General features: G+C 38.8%; 1 protein-coding gene across 1 annotated transcript in view; it reads right to left on the bottom strand.

The window, feature by feature from the left end:
* The window catches only part of CILP (cartilage intermediate layer protein), a 37239-nt gene extending 12895 nt beyond the window's left edge, over positions 1-24344 (bottom strand). The window contains exons 1-5 of the mRNA XM_063448785.1: positions 24264-24344; positions 9361-9488; positions 4541-4636; positions 1838-2107; positions 225-410 (exon numbers count right to left, since the gene is read on the bottom strand). Coding sequence (XP_063304855.1) covers positions 225-410; positions 1838-2107; positions 4541-4636; positions 9361-9421 — 613 coding nt within the window. The 5' untranslated portion in view covers positions 9422-9488; positions 24264-24344. The remainder of the gene's footprint in view (positions 1-224; positions 411-1837; positions 2108-4540; positions 4637-9360; positions 9489-24263) is intronic.
* Positions 24345-25195: the final 851 nt, after the last annotated feature.

Below are 25195 nucleotides of genomic sequence, written 5' to 3'. Positions count from 1 at the left end.
AGCCAATTCGAGAAATTTTCTAGATTGGCTATATTTGCTTCAGTTTTGCCATTCGGATTTTAGTTTGCTTTAAGATTCTACGTTTATTGAATAACCCTGCATATATCCCATTGATGTTAGTGATGTAGGCTTTAATCATTCTGAATCAAATGCTATTATTCCTCTGCAACCGATGCATTCCTCTGCAACCGATGCACAATGCAAATTTGTACACTTAATATTACCTGCACAAGGTCTCCCAGTACACCTGCGCCCCTCCTCTGTAGGTCCATTGCAGTGCCTGTGCCATTGATCTTCAACTAGACACATCCTTTTCCGTATCTGCATCCCATTACCACCACACTGAGCTGAGCATTCACTCCATTTCGACCATTCCGACCAAGCTTCCTTTGGAACACTGGGTGCCATAACTGATATACAATCATTATGATTTATTATTAAAAGTCACAGAATAACAATGGTACCTTTATCAGTGTTAAACGAACTGTATTACATCATAGATCCCTGTATAAAGTTAGATCTATACATTGAAGTAACCAAATGGCTAGAAAATTATTGAATAGTAGATATAGTAATACATAATTATATTGCAATAGATTGAAAATAGTTATTAGTAAATATCAAAATCAAATACATTACAGGAGTAGTACTTAAACACTTCAAGCAAACTGCTATCACATGTACACAGGGTTAATTACTGCTGGAATTCACACTGGAATTACATATTTAAAGGCTCAGTTGAGGGACTATAACCACTACCACCTGCTGTAGTGTTTTTTGTGGTCCCCTGGTACCACAGTTTGGCCTTAATCTCTGAGATATCAAAAGCAGAACGTGTCTTTATTTAGATTCATTGCATTGGTTGGTAGGGATGGCTCATGATCTTAGCCAATGAATTCCATACAAACACGAGAGACTTCAGCAATAATGATCTCAGAATTTGAGGCTAGACTGGGGGCAATCTGGGCACCCAGGTAAATGTCAAACCATTTAAAAATGTGACTATTTAAGGTAGTACAGCGCTAGGGGACTCATTAGGGGGCATTATAGAGAGTTGTAGTGGATATGATTCTGAAACTGACTGTTTAAGACCAAAATAGCTGAGCTGGATTCTTGGCTTATATGTAGAAATGTTCCAGTTTGGCTATTTTGCCTTCAATTCCAAGTGGATTTAATTGTTAATACATTGTTTAGAGAAAAACCCTGTCTGTTTACAAGATATACTGTACATTCCTGAGGGCCATTGTGCTTCCTCCAAAATGGCCACCACTGTGGAAATAATTAAATGCACATGCACCAACTGTAATGGTCATGTTTTTTAATGTTATCCTTAGGCTGTGGGTGTCACACTGTACAAAAATAACCGCCAATAAAAAATAGTCACATATTAGTGATATGTGTGTTAGAAATATTATTATTCAGTATATATTTTATTATCTTTAAAGTAAAGCCATATTATTTGCATGACAACTACATTCTCAAACTATTCCTCAAACAAAGGTGTATGCAGGCAATCTATTTCATTTTACACAACTTATAGTTTATGTGCTTGTTTCTGATATTATTTTTGTAGACCTTGTTTTTATTGTTTAAACATTGCAAAGTTTAGGGTAAAATATCGGAGTCGGGACAATTCTGCAATTCAGCAATATTTCCATCGTGGCTACATTTTGCAACTGAGGTTCCAGTTCACCACAGTTCACAATAAATCATCTAGTAAATGATCATTAAAGGCTTTATCTTTGCAACTCAGTGTATGTTTGTAGTTTGTGTTTGTTATCTAATTTCTGTGACTGTATAATCTTCCAGATTAATATTAACACATTATTTAACTCACCCACTGGGCAGAGAAAGCGAACTGAATAATTGGAACAGTTTTTGCCCTCTTCTTGCTCCTTATTGATACACCAGAATCCCTTTACCAGGCTGTAATGCACCACCTCTCCTGTCTTCCCTGCTGGCACCCATTCTGTTGTACGTGCCTCCATGCGGAGAGGTTTCTGGCAAACTCTGTTTGGATAGTAAAACCTTATAGCATCCAAGCGCTCGTAATCCCCATTGCCTCCTGGGTGGTCAATGTTAAACCAAGTGGTCCATTCCTGAAACTCTGATCGATGAAAAAAAAAAGATGTTAAAATGTCACATGTTACAGATGGAATCTCATACAGTAGGACATGTATCATGCCCATTACACATAATGAATGAACCAACCAATTAGTGAGCTACAACTTGCCAACACTGTAAAGTCTACCTTGGTCAACGTATAGCAGTGGCCTTGTTAGGTCTGGACTGATGATAAGTCTCACCAGGGATCCAAAAGGTGAAGTCTTCTAATAACTAATTTACAAAAGTCCTACACGCAAACATCCTCTACTGCTGGGCGGCAGCAATGACTATAGTGCAAGAAAAAAGTTACTTGCACACAATCCCAAATTCCTATGCACATTTAAAAGGATTCTATAGTGATAGAAATACAAAACTGTATTCCCATCACTAGAGTGCCCTCTTGACCTTCCCCCCTCCCCCCACCATTTCTCTATCACGCTGACACCCCCCCATGGTAAATAGAGAGTTTAAAAAAAAATCCTTATTTGCTCACTCGATTCCAGTGCTGATCTACCGGCATCTGCCTGGGGAACGTAGTGCGCATGCTTGCAGATCAACCCAAGTGCATTAAGGCGCTCCTCATAGGAAAGCATTGACGCAATGGAGATTTCACTGATGCTGGGTATCCTCATGAAGCATGAAGATGTCCAGCATCATTTAGTCCGATAAACTCCTGGAAGCACCTCTAGTGGCTGTCTGTTATACAGCCACTAGATGCTGCCTTAGTACTGCAATGTAAGCATTGCAGTTTCACAAAAACTGCAATGTTTAACACTGCAATGAGCTTAAGTGGTCTGGACGCCTATGGTGTCTCTTTAAATAACTGGAGGTTTTTAGCATCATTTCAATGGCCATTCAAGTGTAAGCTTCACATCAAGGCCATACCTCTTAGGTAAATGCTACTCCAGTGGCGGAACAACCGCGGTCACAGGGGTCACAGCTGCGACCGAGCCCGTCACTCCATGGGGCCCGGCTGCCCTGCTGGCCCCTGCGACCGGGGTGCCCGTGTGGAACAACCGTCCGTGGCCGCATTGAAGGGCCCATCGGGTGGCCGATGCTCTTGGGGCCATCTGATGGCAATGAATTACCTAAGTGTGTGAATGTTTGTATCTGTGTCTGTGTGTGAATGTCTGTATCTGTGTGTCTCTATGTGTGTGTGTGTGTGTGGGGGGGGGAATATATGTATGTGTGTGAAAGTCTGTATCTGTCTGTGTCTGCATGTGTGTCTGTATGTGTATCTTTGTCTGTATCTGTCTGCATGTGGGTCTGTATGTGTATCTGTTTGTATGTATGGGTATCTGTATGTCTGTGTATCTGTTTGCATGTGTGTCAGTGTGTTCCCCTATGTATCTGTTTGTGTGTCACAGTTTATATCTGTATGTGTGTCATTCTGTGTATCTGAATGTTTGTCATTAAGTGTGTCTGTGTATCTGCATGCGTGTCTATATGTGTATCTGTCTATATGTGTGTCTGTGTATCCGCATGCGTGCCTATAGGTGTATCTGTCTGCATGTGTATCTGTGTATACACATGTGTGTTCTGTGTCTGTATGTGTATCTGTTTGAATGTGTATCTGTATGTCTGCATGTGTGTCCGTATGTGTATCTGTTTGTCTGTATGTGTATCTGTATGTCTGCATGTGTGTCAGTGTGTGCCGCTATGTATCTGTATGTGTGTCAATGTTTGTATCTGTAGAAGTGTCATTCTGTGTATCTGAATGTGTGTCATTATGTGTGGCCGTGTATTAGCACGTGTGTCCGTGTATGTATCTGTATATGTTATATTATACAAATCGAGGGGTAGAGGGGGGCAGGGCAATTTTTGCACCAGGGCTCTGTAGTTTCTAGTATCGCCTCTGTGCTAAACTAACATTCACCTTGCTGCTTTAAGCTATAAAATAAAATCTCTAATGAGACAGAGAGGGGTATTTTTCAAAACCACTTATTAACTCTTAATATGGAACACATGGGGTGGGCATAGGGATTTGGGATAACGTGCAAGTAACTTTTCTCTTTGGAAAACTAATAACTGCCTTAAATGAGTATGGAAATGTTTGTACATAGTACATTGTAACAATTAGTTTTTACTATTGATACTTAACGTATTCAAAACATGGTTGATATTGAAAACATGGCTGCCCAGCATCTTTGTTGAGCTTTTATTAGATTATGGCAAATCTTAAACTTTAGTAAGGCTAGTATTAAGAAAGTCAGCACATCTTATGAAAGTAATTATGCTTAACTTATTTTTGGATATAATTTCTCTGCAATCAGTGGTTTATTTAATTTCATTAACCTTCTGGTACTTCGACAGGAATATCCTTAAATTCGGCTCATTACCATCTCTCAAGGAATGTTGCTGTGCGTTTTCTAAGCTTGATTAAGCTCTAAATATTTGCATCTGTGACACAGAGAATTAACAGAGTATTGCATACCTTCTGTCTTGATCTTTGCCAGGGGGCTAATAATCTTCTTCCCCACCCGTATTCTTCTGGTAGAGTGATTTAACACAGCATCAGGTTTCTTGGAACCTGAAAATCATGACAGGGCGAAACTGGCATTAAACGGTTACAAACATTGGCTTTCAGTCTCATTCTGCACACAAGAGGTTTATTTAAAAGAACAGAGTTAGAAAACTTCCCCAGGTTCGCACAATTTGAGGGGTTTTGCCCAAGCAGTAAATTTTAACATACATTTCACTCGTCTGTAAAGTCACCCTAACTCACTGATTCGTGAATGAGCCCCAACGTTTTTAAACATCCTATGGCAGGCTTACATGTTTTGCTATGGCTTCATGGCTTTCCTATCCCCCCCCTTTCTTTTAGGCTGCAAGCCTCTATGAATAGGGCTTTCATTACTGTTTCTGGACAAAAGGTAAAATAACTGCCCTTGTGGGAGCTCCTGTGGGAACTGGACAGACCTTACTTGATTTTGCAGAATCTTTTTGAGATTGGTTTTGTGGGAAATTTCACAGTTTTATATAATCAGTAACTCAGTGGGAGGCTGGAGCTTGTGACAACAACATGGATATTATATTGGAATTTTTTTTAATGATCTAGATACAGAGAGAGAGGACAGTTCTGCATTTTGGGTTACTGTCCCGACAAAAATAGGCTGCAGACGGGGGCGGAGCTTAGCCACGGAACCAAGCGGTCGCACACGCGGGGAGCTCCGGCCAAAACAAAACAAAAACAATGAGAAAATAAAACTAAAAGAGCCCACATACCTCTGAAACTCAGCAGGCAGACCGGGAGAGCAGAGCAGACACCCGACTGATGCCCTTTACATTCCAGCAGACGGGTCGGAAAGTCCGCCGCAAAGCTAAGGCCTACGCAGATTATAGGGCCCTCGAAACGGCACTATACAACGCGGCACTCTCCATACCCGCACAGCCAGCAGAGAACAAACATACCGATCCGGACACCATGGGAAGAAAATCCCAGCGGACGGCGGCAGGTGCGTGCAAAGATACCCATGACATTAGCGCCATGCTCCAGCGCCCGGCGGGCCCAAAGATGGCGGCCACGCCTGACCCAGAGACTAACTCCACATGCTCGGATCATGCCGAGGGAGATACACTGGACCAGCAACCACCCCATGACACACATGCTGACCCAGATGCGCTAACACCAGCCACCAAACTGGACATTAAAAACCTATTACTGAAACTAAAATGAATGGCAGCGGCAGACATGGCCATAATAAAAACGGAGGTCCAAGCGGTCACAGACCGCGTAAAAGCCTCAGAGGAAGATATAAACGACATACAACAAGAAATAAAAGGCCTTAAAGACACGGTATCACAAATTAAGTCCTCTCACTCAACTCTGCTCAACAAACTAGAGGCAACAGAGGAGAGGAGCCGCAAATACAAGGTAAAAATCAGGGGAATCCCCAACGACATCCGCCAGTCAGAGTTGCCGCATTAACTCAGGCGACTGGTAGCCACCATATTGCCTCACGCACAGGCCAAAAAACTGGCCATTGCAGAGATGTTTCGCATCCGCAAATCAACACAGGCACCCCCCCAAGCAACCAGGGATGTAATCGTCAGGTGCCACACACAGGCGGACAGAAACGCCATCTTTGCAGCGCTAAAGGGCAAGACGCCACTGGACTTTGAATCTGCAAGTCTTGCCTTTTACCAAGACTTAACATGATCCACACTCCAATGGAGACGAAACCTACGCCCAGTGACCCGTCGCCTTCAAGACGCCAAGATAACCTACCGTTGGACAACGCCCAAAACCTTGTCTGTGGATCACAACGGCACTACCCTGCATCTCACCTCCACCCAGGAGGCGGACTCTTTCCTCAAGGCGCTGAAGCTCCCACAGAGACCAGAGACAGCTGACGAGCCCACCAGCTCCCATACATGGGACCCCAACAGAACCGTACCCATTGTACCGAGGAGAAGAGAAATCCGAATAGCGGACACTTGACATACTTGATTGTTGCTCAGCCCACTGACAAAAATTACCAGAGTTAACAATGTTTTTCTTTTACCAGTTCTACGATTACTTGTATACCAAGGGTTTAACACCAATTAGGGTACCTAGCGGGGCACACACCCATGTAACACCTCCTAAAGTTGCAGGGTCAACTCGCAGGTGACGACTCACATACCAATAACACAATTACCGGACACCGCAATACCCACAAAAGCAACCGTTAAGCTAGGGCCTGCTCATATACCACTAGTATAGCTCCACCCCCCCCCAAGGCCCCCTAGGTTAGGGGTCAAAGACCCCACACACATTGTACAATTACCCATGAGGCACACAGGACAACTTCATGATAGAGAGACCTAAGTCCATGCACAATACACCCAACCACATTGTCCTGGATGAGGGATACATAAGCGAGTAGTGTGGTACGAACCTGTGTCGCCAGAGCGTCCACTAAGACTCACTCACACAAAATAAGCGACCGTAGTACAACAATCAGAGTTGAACATGCTTAGATACACCAAGACAACTATACATAACTTATCATCTTAGGGGGACCTATGGCGACGCAACGATAGATCAAGCAGGATCGATGTAACGGATAAAATTCACCCTATACAAACCTGTACACTTAGTTACAGGTCACACAGCACTACAGGCAACATGTACCATTACTGTTCAGTTACTATTTTTGCAACTTGTTTTTTTTTTTTTGTTCAATACCAAGCTACAAACGTAACTGTAGATAACGTAGCCATATAGCTAACTAGTCTAGCATGTTTATTGCAAACTAGCGAGGTCTCATAACCAGTCTTTATCCAGGGACTGAACAAAAATGTTACTGTTTAAACTGCTAAACTTCGCAATGAAAATCTTGGTACTACTTATTGTCTTATATAAATGAAATCTATGCTGCTTTTTGAACCTAAACAACGTAAACCTATTCTGTCAACTTCCTTACCAAAAAATGTGCAAGATCTACTGTTTACCCTTATGTTTTAACTGTGTATACTACGCTAGAGCAGGGGTGGGGAACCTTCGGCTCTCCAGATGTTTTGGACTACACCTCCCATGATGCTTTGCCAGCATTATGTGTGTAAGAGCCTTATGGGGGATGTAGTCCACAACATCTGGAGAGCCGAAGGTTGCCTATCCTTGCGCTAGAGGAATGCCTTTGGGGTACCTCTTAAGCATTTGTTACCATCGTACGCACTACAAAAATAAAGAATTAAAAATAAATAAATAAATAGGCTGCAGAGACCTGTCAGCCTGGCCACCCTCTATATTGGTTGGCCTTCCCCTTGATGGGTGGGCCTGCCCCCTTGATGGGCGTGCCGTGCAACCTGCTCTCTTCCTTCCCCACCTGTGTATAGATTACTTTTTAGGTAAACATACAAATTTAAATAATTTAATATAAAGCAAACTATTAAAAGCTGAAATCAGGTGGAATAAAATGTCAAATGCTCTATGTCAGTGTTTCCCAACCCAGTCCTCAAGGCACACCTACCAGTCCAGGATTTAAGGATTACCCAGTTTTGTCTAAGGTGTTTTTAGAAAAAAAAATAAAACACACCTTAGACAAAACTGGGTAATCCTTAAATCCTGGACTGGTAGGTGTGCCTCGAGGACTGGGTTGGGAAACACTGCTCTATGTAGCATTGCAACCCACAATCAGTGGACATATATTATATGCAGGTTTTATATTGGGAGTACCTATTTAACTGACGTTTTTGCCTCTTTACAAATGTAGCGTACAGTAATTCATACAACTTCAAGTGCCTACAAAAGACAATTCTTCATTCTTTATTTGACATCAAAGGAATACCAAGCTCCAAAAATACAGTTTTGGACACCTGATCCCTGCTCTATAGTTAGACCTAATATGCAGTAGAGTCTTAAAAAAGGATATACGAAAATGTCCCTCAATGTTGAATTCCAGGCATGGGTGGGAATTGTGGAGGGCATTCTAAACAGCTGCTCCGCGCCAAAAAAAGGCCAACTGAGAATTTTTAAAATTTATATCTAAATATGTATACACCTATATTTCCATTTCACATAATCTGCGTACATATAACAGGAAAACAAACCCGTTAGAATATAAACACTCCAACATATAAAATGAAATAGCCAGGATCTATGAAATGATATATAAAGGAATACAAGAAATCAGGGCTATTAATGAAGCCACACCATATTCTCTTCATGTATGGCGTATCTAGAGTACTTGGAAACATTACTCTTAAGTTACACAGTTTACTACTATGTCATGCCAGTGCTGCCTACTACCTGCTTTTCATTCTTAAATATTCTCATTGTTAGATTTCTCTGTCCCTTATGGAGAAAAAAGTTGTTCTGCAACAGTTTGAACTAAATTTGCACTTCGAAGAACGGAGATACATTTACTGGGGAAACCAACCAACCAACCAACTCTCCCTCCACCCCTTCAAAAAAAAAAAAAAAATTACAAAAGGAACCTTACCAACATGTTAAAATACTGTTATGTTGCTATTTAATTTTAACCGCACACATTTCACACTGACACACATTATACATTTCAATGTGCTTACAAGTCTACTCATGAAATAAAAACCTGTACATTCGATTAACATCTCCATGATAAATGAGAAGTTAATGGCAGGCAGCTGCAAAAATACAAGTGTGCTTTATAATTTGTATTTCTTCTGACCCACTTGGTGTCACAGACATTGATGTTCCTTAGCCTTGCTTTAGACCTGACAAGTATGTCATTGAGATTGTGACAGAATGAGACAGTGTCCATCCTTTCTCTCTATGGCATTGCAACACACCTTGTCCGGACACATAGACCACCTCCAAGAAGAACAGACAGGCAAGGACACCAGATCTCATCTTAATCCGTGTGTCCACTTCTGGACCACCCTCAACTTGCTGCAACTTATGTTCTGGATCCTGGCACCTATGGAAACATAAAAAAAGGGGAAAAAGCTTAAGAATGTAAAATCACACCCTGAAACGGACTGTGTCAATAAATCATTATATGTTTTTTAACGGGTTTACAAAGATAGATACCACTTCTATATTTGAAGCAATTTTACATTCAGGGCTCTGGAGAAACACCTTATGTATGGTGTGGGTTAATTGGATGCCACAACCAGTTCTATAAATATCGAACGCAATGGCAATGGGTGCTGTTTTTGATATTATGGAATAATTATGACATCTTCTAGGCTAGAGATAAAACCTTCAAATTCTGCACCCAGTTCTGCATCTCCAAGATTTAGTGTTTCAAATGGGCTCTTTAATTCATACATTGTTTATTTATAATTTAATATATATTCATATTAAGTAGCATCTGTGCACTTCCACAATGAGAAGCTATATAATCAGGAATGAAGGTAGGCAAACCTAAAGAAAGGGCCACAGAAGGAGCATGTCCGCCTGGTGTGAATGCTGACTGACAGGCTCCCTGGCAGGCCTCACTCAGTACAGACCATGTACAGTGCCTTAACACTATTCACCGCAGTGAAAGTCTAATTCTGTGCGAGCATTACTCTTGCTGGGAACAGTTCCTTGGTGTCCCCATCCAGAGACACCAGGAAGCCAACCTTAAGATAGCGGTTTAGGTGCCAGAAATTGAGACAGTCCTGAGACAGAACATGATATTTGTAGTTTATGTCTGTATGATAGCATCACCTAAAATCATGCTTCTGAAAAGAGTCGGCTTTTTGTAAATTGAACATGGCAGTTACATGTATAGCATTTTGATAAAACAGGTAACATATAAATACAACTTCGATACAATTACAATGTTGTTACCATATTAGTCCCATGTGTACTGGTGCAGGTATGTTGTTCAATAGTTGTGGGTAGGTATAACTACCTGCTGCAGTGTCTTATGGACTCTATATTTTTTACTGCGAAGCTCTATATGTGTTGTGGGTGGCAGTGTACCATCTTTGTCAGCCGATTCTGAACTATCTGATGACTGGTGGTGTGGGTTGCTCACTTGAGCTGAAGTCTTGTCAGTTCATCAGTCCCCATCTGGGCCCAAGTTCCCTTTACCACCATTGTTTTCTTGACACCAGGTAACCTAGGTACCTTTTCGAGTAGTCTAGCTGTATTGGTAATGAAGTATGTAGGTATAGGAGGAGAAAAGTGGAGAAGAGAAAATAGGAAAATAAAGGCATGAGGAGGAATATTGTCCATAGTGGGACCTAGGTTGGCGAAGTAAGGGTGTCCTAATGCCTTGAGATAGCATGCTGGTGGTTTGCCAGCTTTTAAAAGGGAGGGGAAGGTCCAATCCATGGAACACGAATCGTGGTATATCTGTTCTGTGTTGCTTGTGACAGTGAGAGGTCATTTACTGCATCTAGGGAATCCATAACCCTAATTTTACATATTTTTTATATATTCATAAATTTAAAAAGAATTGGGTTAATGTTTTTTTTTTTTTTTTTTTTTTAACTGAGTAGCTTGGCTCTCTGGGACATCAAATATTTTATAGTTAAACATTGTTACATAACACGTTAGAGCACTTTCACATTTTTAGTGAGCAACACAACCACGCTGCATTCTAGAATGACAACCTCCAATGACGCCAGGTAGTAGAAACCAAAACTGACATTTTATAGAAATCTGGCTAACACAATGTGCAGTTTAAATGTTATGTTCCATAAAGTTGTAGTATTCACATGACAGCTGCACTTTAACCCCTTAAGGACTAAACTTCTGGAATAAAAGGGAATCATGACATGTCACACATGTCATGTGTCTTTAAGGGGTTAAAGAGTAAGACTGGTAGCAGTGGAAATCCTAATGTTGAGTGCACAGTACATCGTCGGATAACAAGCCGTGTTTATTGCCATCTCCTTATCCATTCTGTTCTACAGGCGGAAGCTGCTCTATTCCAGATCTCTGTTCCATACATGCCAGGTTTGGTAATCGATTCAGCAGAACCTGACATTTTCACAGTGTTGCACATTTGTGAGTAAAGATCTAAAAAAAAATACACTCAGAGTCCCTTATGGACCAAACTATTTCACAGATGGTTTAAGGTAGCTGTTTCAAAGCAGCCAGACTTCCCCTTTACAATCCTCTGGACAGATGAACTTGTGGTTTCAGGATATACATTTCCACCCCCACATTTCAAATCTGATCGTAATGCTTTACATAGCTTCCAGTAGGTAAGGACAACTCTGTCTGTCTGTCTGTCTATCTATCTGTCTATTCTGTCTGTCTGTCTATTGCTAAACAGAGATAATTAAGGTTGGGTAAGCACTACTTAAAATGTTTTCGCTCAGGGAGTAAACAAGTACTACTGTAATGATCGTTTTCCTTTATTAATTAACTCAAAGCAATGTACTTTTTAGGAAACAAACAGCAGATTTTCTAAAACGGCCCTGTATTAGCAGTGAAAACCAAGAGCAGTGTGTCTTTGGTCGAGTAACAGACGTTGCGTCAGCTGTTAAATGCGTTAAGATTGTCAATAACGGTCTCTGACATTTTGCTCTGTTTACATCCATGTCTCACATATTTGGAAAAGTCCATAAAATGCTTTTCAGCCTACGCCCAGACCAGGATCCAATGGTAGATGTATCCAGGACAAAATTTGTCCGGAATATGGAAATTCCAGGGTTTAAAAATCTATTTACTATTGGCTCACATCTCTCTTTGCACCCACTTGCAAACTCAAAGAAAACTTACAGCATAAATCTTGCTTGTGTGGAAAGATGATTAAGCTGTGTGTGAATAAAAACAGTAATCTTAGGAAACCAGCTGGTTTGAGAATAAAAACAAAAATTATTTTAGGATTATTTTTAAATGATAGGAGCATAATAAACTATTTTGTAAATGAGCAATATAATCTCACTCTTGGTACACCTTATTATCATATTAACACTCACAAAGTAATTCATTCAAGTTATTAATTATTAGAAATTGAATTCATGAAGCCAAATTAGACAAAATAAAAACATAGTTTACGTGGACAAATTTTCCCATTCACCTATTTTGGCCTTAAAAGGAAAATGTCACTTCTTAGGAACGTGGAATAACATGTTAAAAACCACTTATAACTTGTGTTAAACGATTTTTAATGTGACAGTTTAAAAAAAATAAAAATATATATATATAAAAATTTGCAGATTGCATCACAATCCAGTTCAGTCCAGACACATTCAGGGCACACATTGCAAATGAGGAGGAGAAATTTAATTTTTAATTTTCTTTTAAAATTTCTCAATTTCTCTGTATGATTTCTCTATGCTCACTGTCAGGTGCAAAGGGCAGAGTTTATAACAATGATTGACAGGGAGCTAAGTTAGAGGTATCCAACTGCAGGAAACATAGATGTGGATTTCTACATTTAAGTTTATTTTCCAAGCTTCACAAATACATATCTGTTAAATATTGGGGCTAAGTAAACAAAAATCATTAGAAAAAATGTGATCACTTGAAAAGCTTATCCAAACATATTAAATTATGGTCTGAGGTGGAGAGTTGCTCCAAATCTGTCTGGTCTACTTCATAATTTAGTCTACTTCATAATTTTAATCTTAATGGAACACTATAACGTTAGGAATATATAAGTGTATTCCTAACTCTATCGTGCCCCTCTCCCCTCCCCCCAGCATTGTATAAACCCTTACTGTACTTACCAAATTCCAGATTGGTGCTGGGTTGGCACACCACCTCCTCTGACGTCATCCGATAGGGGGGCTTATGGTGCATTCACGGCGAGCACATTAGGCACTACCTCTAGTGGCCTGATTGACGCCACTAGAGGTAGTCTTAAGCCTGCAATAATTAACATTGCAGGGTTAAAGGCATGCTATAGTGCCAGGTATACAAACAAATTCCTTTATTTACTTACCTTATGATCCATGGCGCCGGGTCGCTGCTCCTCCTCCTCTGACGTTACTGACTAGGGGGTGCTAATGTGAATGCACGGCAAGTGCCGCATACACAATAGGCTCTCCCAGTAGGAAAGCATTGAATTAATAATTTCCTATGAGGAAGTAGCTGACACTGGATGTCCTCATGCAGAGCGCGAGGACCTCCAGCGTCAGATATCGGACAAAAAGTCTGTTAACATCCAGGAAGCACCTCTAGTGGCTGTCTGATTGACAGCCACTGGAGGCAGACTTAGTGCTGCAATGTAAACATTGTAGTCTCTCTAAAATATTAATGTTTTACATTACAGCACTAAGTGCAATAGGGACACTGTACCCAGACCACTTCAATGAGCTGATGTGAAGCCCATTGAGAAAGCCCAGCTTAGGGAATAGGGCCCTAACAGGGCTAGGAGGCGGGCTAAGGGCGGGAGCAAGAGTGGGATTGGTGGCCTAGTGTTTGGGGGTTGGCCGATATAAATGGTCCGCCATCAGTCTAACCTTGCAAATTTGGTCCCGCCCTCCTTTTTTGTAGCCTTTTCCCTGTTTGGTCACAGCGTTTAGGTTCATAGATCCCTCCCCTGCCCACATGGCAACTCTGCACCTGTCATGGTCTGAGTGCCTATAGTGTCCCTTTAAGTTCACGGCTTTGTGAAAAACTATTGTCACAAAGCAATGTGCAACTGTTCTTTGCTGAATATTAAACTGGATAATATCATATAAATAAAAATCATAATTTAATATAAAGGATCATAACACTCTGATACTTTAACTGTGAACTTTGTGAGCTAATAAGTTATAAAATATTAGAGACACAAACTTCTGGCAATGAAACTTTCCCACCAAATTTAGTGCTCTTAAATCTAAAATAAAATATATATAAACAAAATTTTAAGATGACAAAAACTATGCCCATTTTCTACTCTTTTTTAGAACCGTGCTTATGACACTATTCATGAAGTATTGAGTCTTCATCAACATTTAAGTTGAATTAGCTGCACTGCTAATTTTTGTTTTAAAATGTTATTTAGCCAAGAAATATAGAATTGTACACTAAAAGGGAGACAACGCTGCCAATGAAAAAATCAAGCATTTAATAAGGCTTTTTTTTTTCATTGTGGGTATATCTAAAAACAGCTCACAAAACATGCAGCTCTCTTGTCTAGTGCCTTTGCAAGCACTCCTCTTCTTCTACAGCCCAAACTTTCTGTGGCTGTCAATCAAAGACTTCCCAATGCAGCTCAATGAGAAGTCTTTGCAAGGCAGATGCTCTGAGCAATTATCTGCCTCTTGAGTTTAGCTCCACTGAACTAAACAAACCAGGAAGTAACAGGGCCGATTGTCTGATTGACAGCTGGGTGAGTAAAATGTTTAATTTCTAAAAGTGACAATATATTTTGAAATCTGCTCTTTTTTAACCCCTTAAGGACCAAACTTCTGGAATAAAAGGGAATCATGACGTGTCAGACATGTCATGTGTCCTTAAGGGGTTAAAGAGTGAAAAAAAGAGGCCACACTCTTAACAAATGTTTGGACAAATCTAAACTTGAATTGCACTTTCTGCAGAATTTGTTTTCTGTACTGTAACAGTCTATACTAATTCAACCAAGGTAAGGTATTATAAGCAGTATGCACTTGGTATTCGCAGGCTAAAAAAATAATTCTGAAAATCCTTGTTTTTACAGTGACAGATCTCTATGATTTAATAAGTAATACCTGTCTGCCGTAGCTTTCTCCCAGAACTGAATCAAGATGTCATTTGCACTTTATTTTTAGCAAAGGGAACAACCCACTTCTGGCAAGAGTTACTGTAAGACAGAAAGCTCTTTTTTCCACAACTTTATTTTGTTAATGCTTTGTTAATGCTTTAGCACCTGTAATACCTTTAGTTTCTAATCGTTGAGAGTATATGTGAGAAATAACACCATACATAATTTATAAATCATTGATAGATGCCATAACGGTCTTCAAAGAGAAAGCACAACCATCTGGGGCATATTAACGCACCAACACAAAGTTATTATTTTTTTTTTATTCAAATAATGTTTATTTAAAATCTGAAATAAAAAGCTTGAATATGAATTTTAAATAAACTGACAATTTTGTATTAAGTTATACCTGATATAAATGTGCAGAGTCTTATTTGTTACCTTTTACAAATTGTCGCAATGTGTAAAAAGTGTCTGAAAATGAAAATGTATGCTGTGTGGGGTGGGGTGTGGGGTGGGGGGTGGGAGGGAGGGTTAGGATGTTTTGGCAAAGTATCATGGTAACTGTAGTTCTACAATATGTAATTCTTATGCATTGTCCTTTGAAACCGTCAAAACATGGACAACAATAACGGGCTGCAATTGCTAGAATCAGGTGTGCCTCCTGTACAATGAGAGAGGTAAGAGTTTAGCTTTTACATTCCCTCTGCACTGTGCGGAGGGACTGAATGGTTTCTCAGTGGAGAAATGAGTGTCTCTGCTTGGTGCAGACTTATGCTGGATTAAAGTGGAAGGCAACTGGTAAGTAATAGGTTTAGCAGTGACCGCAATATAGATGCGTTATTACATACAGTATTATGCAGGAACATCATGATTTTCATCCCTGTAGTGATAGTGTGTTGCTGACTGTATCACATGTGACAATGAAACATATTAAACTCTATTGATGCCATCTTATATGGAATGCAAATATTTCAGTTTGTAAAAACATAATAACTTTTCCTTGTAATGTGAATTCTGATAGATGGACGTTAAGTTTATACAACACTTATATAATGTAAGACATGTGAATGTAATGTGCTACTTGTTAACGAGGCTTCTAATCATTTGCTCTCCTAACCAGCTGACTGCACAAAGGTTTGTGACATCATTATATATCGAGCTGTGCAATTGTCAAGAGAACACTGCCAGTATTGCACAGTAGGATATTCTGTATTGTTGTGATGTGTTGAGTTTTCTACATCTGAAAAAATGTGCAAGCTAAATAAAATGCTATGAGTCAGAATAATTCTAAAACATACAAGCTGAGATAACTTGAATTAAAAAAAAATCTATTTATATTTGGATTTTCTGTCCGAAGGGAATAACACACATTTTAGTTAAACTATGCCACTTGATGAACAAAGCATAGCTCTGCCTGTCATTCTAATGTATAAATGTGTAAAGTTTGTGCATGCTACTCTTTCCCATTAACTTCACTGTGCAGGGACATGCATGTTTGGAAGGATCTATCTATAAATCCCTGTGTTATGGAGTAGGTCAATCCGTGTCACTGGTGGTAGAGATCGCCATGAGCAGGGCCAATTTACCGTAGGACCTATTGGAGATTGTATATATGGTTGCAAAGTTTAGTTAGACATGAGACCAGAAACACAAATTCATATTTTGCATTTAGTATTATTTTCAGATTGAGGCCTATGTAGTCCCTAATCCAGAGCTGTACTGAAGAATGACATCATACTGTCATTAACAAAGCAGGTTAGTTGACTTGCTTTGGTAAAGGCATAGATCACATGATCTCTTCGAAACCTCTTTCACTATGTATCAGAACCGATTGCTACAGCTGTAGTTCCTCCACTTCATTTGAGAGCACTGTCTGGACATTATGACGCTTGTAATGTCATGTGATGTAAAAAAAATAAAAGACTGAAATAGAATCCCTTTCTTCCTTCCTGGTAAAAATAAGTATGTAATCCTATCTGCAAAGGAATACACAGAATCCCATTAATCTTTATATATTAGAATGCCTGGTATACCTCTATAACCCCACAATAGCTAGATATTATTGTAGACTAAACATAACTAGCCCTGGGACATACAGTCAGAATAAAGACTAGAGAACAATGTTTATATTCTCTAATTGTTGAATGCCCTTGGAGTGTACCACCTTGTGACATAAAAGATTATATTTCATAGTTCAAGTAAGATTATGCACAGATATAATGGGGTTCAATCTCCCATGCACTCAATTCTACTCCAAAAATAGAAATGTTATAGGCGCTCACTATAATATATAGAGCAGACACCATAACAACCTATGTTCCTTGTATATGTTATAGTCTAAGAGAGGGGTACCCAAAAGGTAGATCCCCATGTTCTTTAAAACTACAGCTTCTATGATGCTTTGTCATTCTAATGGCATTCTAAAGGCATGCAGAGGCATGAAATACATCATGGGAGTTGTAGTTCTGTCACCCACCTGAACCATGCTATTTCAAGAAGAATTATATCTACGGTATATATTCTAAACTTATGTATTTTTTATGGTATTATAGAGGAGACTTATATCTTACATCTATTGGATTATCTAGAGCAAAATTTTAAAGGGTTATTTACTAAAGTTAGAATTCAAAGTGAATTTAAAATCTGTGGTCAAAATAGACAAATTGGAAAAATTCTCTAAGTTAGCCATGCTTCTAATTCAGCTACTTTAGTCTTAAATTTTAAATTTACTTGTAATTCACTTTACATTGTCACTTGTGCATATATCTGTCAGATTCCAAGTTATCTTACAACTTTTTCCATGTGGATACTGGTACAGTTTATATTCATAATGCCATAAACAAATTTGCTCTATCTATGGAGGATCCTTTGGCCTCACAGCACCCTCACATGCACGAGAGTTACGTTGGCTCCTGGCAGCTGAAGAGGAACAAAGAGGACCAATAGGAAGATGATGACGGCACCCAAGAGGGGTAGGTTCAGGTAAGTAAAACACACCTTTTCCTGCCCCCCTTGGCCACTAGACCCCCAGCTGTGATTTCACCATAGGGGAGCTTTGCAAAATATGCAAAGTCCACCAAAAGGGACAGTTCCACTTTAATCTTCCTTCTGGTTTTAAAATTAATTATAGTGGGATTTTTACTTGCACAACATAAGTAACACTTTGAAGGTGCAGATATTAACAAAAGGCAATTCAATTAAAACCAAAACCAAAACAAACACTTGAGTGCATAAGTATTCCCCTCTTAAGTTAATACTTGGCAGAACCACTTGGCTGCAGTTACAGCTGTGAGTCTTTTGGGATCAGTGGAGCTTTTCAAACCCAGAGCTAGGGGTGATAGAGCTCTGGTCCATGTGAGTCACATTACCTCTTACTGTACATTGAACTATCCAGATTGTCTGCACTATATTGTGTTTTTTCTGTTATCAATAGATCAATGTTGTCATCAGTTCAAGCGTGCTTTTTTGTGGCAATATTGTTTTAAAAGAGTTTTAAATTTACCAAATATTGTGGGCTCAGTTACAAAACTTCATAGCTCCCCCCACTTTATAGTAAATTCTCTTTTCTATGAATTAGTTATGACCTAAACATGGAAAGGGAGTGCATTGAATTCCGAATGGCAAGAATTAGATTAAACTAGCCAAGCTATGACTATAGATAGCAGATCTTTCCAGGCCAGTTATTTACCTTAACTTTTGCCATTTGGAATTCAGTTTACTACCGCTTACTGAATAATAAAACTGTTGACCTCTAATATGCAGAGAGAGACATTTTGATATTTGAGAGTTGTGGCTGAAGGCAAATCATTACCATTACATTCTGCCTCTCTCTTCTGAAAAGATCATTGCTGGAAATATTCCAAGTATTATTGTGTTAAAATAAAAATGATTGTTTGATCTAACCATTTCACGGCTGATCACAGTTCTAATACTGGGATCAGAGTGATCAGTACGTGAGTGTTACTTGAGGAGGGTAGAACGTTTTTTTTATTTTGTTAAACTTTTTTTAACCCTTTATAGTTTTTGTTAAACCCTCTCTGCGCTCTAATCACTGCATAGTCTGTCGGAGCATTTTGTCTTACTTACCCTGACATTTTTTAACCCAAATTTAGATTAAAATAAATAAATAATAACCCTTTTTGTGTTGATCCCAGCATTTATTCTGTGATCAGTCTTTAATTTTTCGTGCTAGGTTTTAGATGTGGGGTTCTGCGGTTGGGAGTGGGAATTGGGGGGTAAGTTGAGGGAGTGTGTATTAGCAGTAAGGGAAAAAAATATTTTACCTCTTAAAAAGTCGCTAAGGCCTTTTACTATACTGCGGAGAAAGCCTACGCCATGCTGACACGTAAGTCAGAGGAGAGTTGACTCCATTCACCTGTCTGACAGCGAGACACTTACTGCGTCAGACGTAGATGATACTCCCACCGTAACTCCATCCAGGAGGTGCTCTGAACCCTGCACTGTTTCTGAACATAACTGGGTACCACCAAATCTAAGTGCCCCTGGAATACACTAATTTTTAGCAACTTTTGTTGTGATCCCGAAAATTATTTTAGTATGTTAAATACGGATGGCATGTTTGAGCTTATGGCTGCGCAAAGAAATTTATATGCCAGCCAATATCTCACTGCAAATCACAATTCTCACTACAGCAGGGAAAATATGTGGCACCCCACTGACAGCACCGAAATGAGGAAGTTTTGGGCGCTTAGGCTAGTAATCCTTGCAACACCTTTTTTTCTGGGGAATATAAAGAAGGGTAGGCATGAACAGTTTCTCCGTTACCTCCATTTTAGTGATAACACCCACTTTCCCCTAGAAATTACATCCAATATGTTCATCAACACAAAAATATTTTCTGAAAATTACACCCTTGACCAAAATATTTGCGTGGACGAGTCCCATTTGAAGTTCAATGGAAGATTGCTTTCCAAGCAGGTCATTCCATAAAAGCGGGCTCGGTGTGGAATAATATTTTATAAGTTGTGTAAACGCAACACCGGGTATACCTGGACATTTCGTATTTTTGCAGGAAAAGATGGTCAACTAGATTACAAAAAGCTGTCCTGATTCTGTGGGGATAAATATCAACATTGTATGGGTTCTCCTCCTCCAATTAATGCATATGGGGTATCATCTATAGCTAGATAATTTCTATACTAGCATATATTTATTTTTAAACACATATATATTTTGATAAAACACACTACAGTGGTTATTGTGGTACTTGGAGAGTTCCTTTAAGGTAAGACATTACATGGTTTGTAAATTACTATAAATGTCAGATAACTGACAATCATCTATGTATCTTGCATTTTATGACAGAAAGGTTCAGTCACATCAATGTTACTCAGTGAGACCAATGCAAACATGTGTCTTTAATATATAAGAACAAGTATCTGACTTACTTAAAAGTCAGCTCTACACTGAGTAGGCAGAATTTATCAAAATGGCCATAAATTAATTGTTTGTTAATATCAGCTTAGGCAGAAGTTCCATTTATCTTACCTGACGAATTAAAAAGTGAAAGCAACAGCTATTTTGCAGAAAATGCAGGGAAAATTCAGACAAGTGTATTATTATATATTATAATGTTTCAATTAATTTTGTTTGAATACTTTTTAATAAGTTTTCTGAGAAATATATTAAAATTGTGTTCATCTTCAACCTGAAGTGTCCTTCCTTTGAAATACCCAGATTGCAGTTAGATGTACATCATGAACAGGTGTTTGGAGGGACATTAATGCTTAGTGATTATAAATCTAAATGAAACATAATATTGTCACAATAGGAAATAATGACTTAACTTGGCTGCCCGTGACGGACAGGTGCAGACGATGTAAGCACAGACTGAGAGCATTAGAAATGCTAGGTGCATATAAACATTCATCCTGTAAGCTCGTTAAGTCCGCGACTGCCCTTCAAACGGCCTGTTACATTTACAAGTCATAAAATGTAAATAGACGTAATTAGTTAACATTACTATGTCACCTACATAAATGTACTGTGAATCAAGCTCTGAATTTCCTTTTGAACATTTAATTACTGTCATGTTATTTTACTACAGTGATAATTCAAAGTGAATTTCAAATTTAAGGCCAAAGTGGCCAATCCACTTTGAATTCATAGCTTCTCTACAAGACGTGTCCAATTGGCTGAGCACAACAATGGCCATTCATGCCCAGTAGGTCTCCAATACCTCTCTGTGAGAAGTATTGGATTGGCCCAAGATCGTCCAGATGGATGATGTCAGAAAAGGAGGAACAGCTGTAGCAGGGAGACTGCCTGTTGGATGAAATCGAAGTAAAAACAATTTTTTGGTGTTGTTTTTTTTTTTACCAGGCAGGCGGCCAGGGAGAGAGGCTGGTAATTTAATTATCATGAACAGTAACATTGTTTAATATATTTATTTTTAAACAGGTAAGAAGAGGGGGTAGCAACTTTATATATTTCTTGAGGTAGAGATTTTTCCAGAAGTAGTAGAATATGTGGAGACAGAAAATATAGCAAAATATAGTGTAGTATATCCTGTGACAATTAAAAATAAGAAAAAAAGGAATTGCACTCAAAGTTTGTAGAGCTTGGATAACTTTATCAAGTTGTGCTGGGGTGGTATAATCCTGCCTAAGGATATGTGGTGTCTTCTTATCTTAAAGTGCCGTAGTGCAAAGAATTGTCAACTGGATACAGTAGGTCAGGATGATATCAGCCCTGCCTTATGGGTTCAATGGCTTGTTGGTAAGTAGTCATATATGCAAAACACATAATAACATATATAGCACTCAGTGATGCAAATATATGTTTGACAAAAAATAGGAGAGGTACTCACAAGTATGGAGCAAATTAGGGTATTGCTCACTACACTCAGATGGTATTTTCCCCACCAAAGGAATATGTGGTTCCAGGGTCTGCAAACAATCAGGGTGAAGTCCAATAAAGTTTAAAATATTAACTACTTGATAAGATTTGCTAGTTTATAAAACAATACAAACAATCTAAAATAGTAAGATACAGTTAAAGCGGTTTTAAAAAAGCCATTGGATAGGCGAAACGCGTATATATGAAGCAGCATTATTAATACAATTCTGAACCAAATGCATCTGGCATGACGCACATTCACAAATTATAGTTTTTTTGCAAGAGGATGATAATCTGAAGAACTATTTGCCCACAAATAGTTAAAACCCTCGGCGGTGTGAGGGTTATTAATGCGGAAGCTGGACAAATCTTACGGGGGCCACTAATGCAGTCAGATAAGAAAGGTTTAAAACATCCCTGTGCCCCCGCCTGCAAGTGCTGGCAAGCTGTCTCATAATTAACTCTCTTGCTGTTGAGGGTTTTTAACTAATTGCCTCTAGCTGCTAGCACTAGAAACACCTGGAGCTTGAACCCAAAGGAAAACTTGAGGATCTCTCTCTTCAATAATAGAGGGGTAGAGGTATGTCAGGACATATCCCTGCCTTTCCTTGTTATGTCTTGTCCTCTAAATCCATGCACAGTGTGTTGCTGATGCATTCTGGGATCTCATTAAAAGCATAGTCAGAAACAAGCAGCAATGCATTTATTGCGCTCCCGTCACACTACCTAACAAATAGAGGGGTGACCAGCAAAGTTCTGTCTTCAGCACCCCTTCTAACAGTCACCTTGGTACCCACTCCCTACAGGTATACTATATATAGGCAGTATACTACACTGCTGATGTATTTTATTTTATATGCGGCTGTGAATGGAACTTTCTGATTTCAAATTAAAAAGCAAAACACTAATATCCACCTGCCCCCTCCACCCAACTGTGTACATTCAGGGCTATAGCCCTCCACCCCCAAACCCTCACCCTGCAATGTTGATATCTAAAAGCGTCATCATATTTGAGCCAATAAGTCAGGACCTGACAAACACTAAGAAATGGAGACTCACAACTCACCCTTACACCCTGCCTTAGAGTAATCCATTCAAGTTATTTCAATCCTCTTAAATTCTACAAGCATTTGCTATACTATAACAAAATAGACAGAGCAATGACTTCCAGATTACTGAGATAATTAGGCACCAAAAATCATTCCAAATCTTTGAGCTATCTGCAATCTTGATTAAAGCAAATAAAGACATTCTTGTATAATAAGTCCCAAAAGGGGACACACAGGATATTTACGTAAATAGTTCTGTATGTGAATATATATTTTAAATATCATTACATTTATATTATCTATAAAAATAAAATCGACCTATAAAAAATATTCCAAATAAACTAACCTTCAAAAACTTAAAAACGTATTCCAATACTCTTAAACTGAATGTATACTCAATATATACACACATTTCAGATTAATATAAACTAAAGTGGCAATATTATAGCAGTTATTTTTCAATTGAACACTCTTTTTAAAGCAACACTATATTCAGTAGGATCGTACAATGAGGAAACAATGATAAACATTTGTAGTAAAATTAGACATAAATTAAAATAGACACTGCCTTCGCACTAGAAATCACTCTGTATAATGGAGTGCGTAATTTTATATACGCACACAAATAAGGATGTAATAAACATATCATTTGTTTATAGATAGGAATTTTAGTCCGTTCAAATAAAAAAGTGAATTATTAAATAATAATAAATTAACCCAAAAAGATTTCTGACTTGATCGACTTTGAGAATTATACAACTTTGCTACTTTGATTTATAATTTACACGTCTGTAGTCAGTCAACTCACACAACTGGTCTGTCTGTCGCATGATAAACATATACTATATTCACATAAACACACAAATAACATATTCGTCTTCTCAAATAGCAAACGACATTTTTTTAATAACATTTTTGCTACATCTGCAGAGTACTTTCTATAATGCTGTATTTAACTGTTTAAACTAAATCTAGAAAACTATCCATGGATATGAAACACTAACATTGTTTTTTGCTAATTCATTAATGTTACATTTATAAAAAGTGACAAAGCATATAAATAAGAAGAACTAATGTATATAATAAAATCAGAACTTAATGCATAAAAAGTGGGACAAAGTTGCAGCTGTGATGCCTAATGTATGTATAGTCATGCTAATGATTGGCATTCCCATATAACTGATTATTACTGTTGTGAGCCCACTCAGGTGCCCAGTCTTACCCAGAAAGAGACTTTATGTGTGTGTTTCCAGCTGTCCTGCAGAGCTGTGTTGTTAGTGCTGAGCTGTGCGGGGGTCTTTTATAGAAGTACAGCCTGCAATTCGGGAGTGGCAGACAGCCACAGGACACTGGAAACCAGATCTGACAAAATTTGTAAAAACACAGTATGAGGTGGACTCTCAGACAGGCATAGAGCATCCCTCTATTCTATGACATAAAACTGGGCAAAGGGACATAATATATTCCTCCAACTGTTCAAATAAAGCAGTTCATTTTACGTAAAGCACTGGGACATAACATTGTTACTCAGATTTAGAAAACAAACACTCATATTTCATCTGCCGGTGTAATTGTGTCATTATGTGTTAAAATAGGAAGGTTACATTATATAATAAATCTATTGCATGTGCTCTGAAAATCAAAGTAATACTTTTATAAGTGACGCGGAACAGCCTCTTCCTTTCTACTTTTCTTCCTCAGAGATACAGCATCTGTACTTGAGAAGAAATGCACCAAAAAAAGATTTCTTAATGCGAGTACACAGTATACCTCAATGCCCCCTCCAGAGCATTGTTTATCAACAAATCACATACAACTGTACTGGCCCCACCATAACAACCATAACTCACGTCCATATCAGTAAATCAATATCACTTATATCTGCCAATATGCTAAAGAATCCACCAAACCAATGTGGCATTCTCCATTAAATAAAAACTGGTATTGATTCATGCTTGTCACCAATGACTGGGCCATGCCTGCATTTAATTTATGTGGGAGCAGGCTCAGTGCTAGATTTACATGTGAGGTGCACGTAGGCACACAATTTTAAGGCGCCCAATACTCCCCATCCCCCAAAATAAGACAGTTAATGTAAGTATAATGAATTTATTAACTGGACATCGAAGGCCTGAAACATATTCATATTTGACA

This window comes from Pelobates fuscus, chromosome 3 (assembly GCF_036172605.1).
Source record: "Pelobates fuscus isolate aPelFus1 chromosome 3, aPelFus1.pri, whole genome shotgun sequence".
NCBI classification, from domain to species: Eukaryota; Metazoa; Chordata; class Amphibia; order Anura; family Pelobatidae; genus Pelobates; species Pelobates fuscus.
This window is presented reverse-complemented; position numbering and strand designations above follow the sequence as displayed.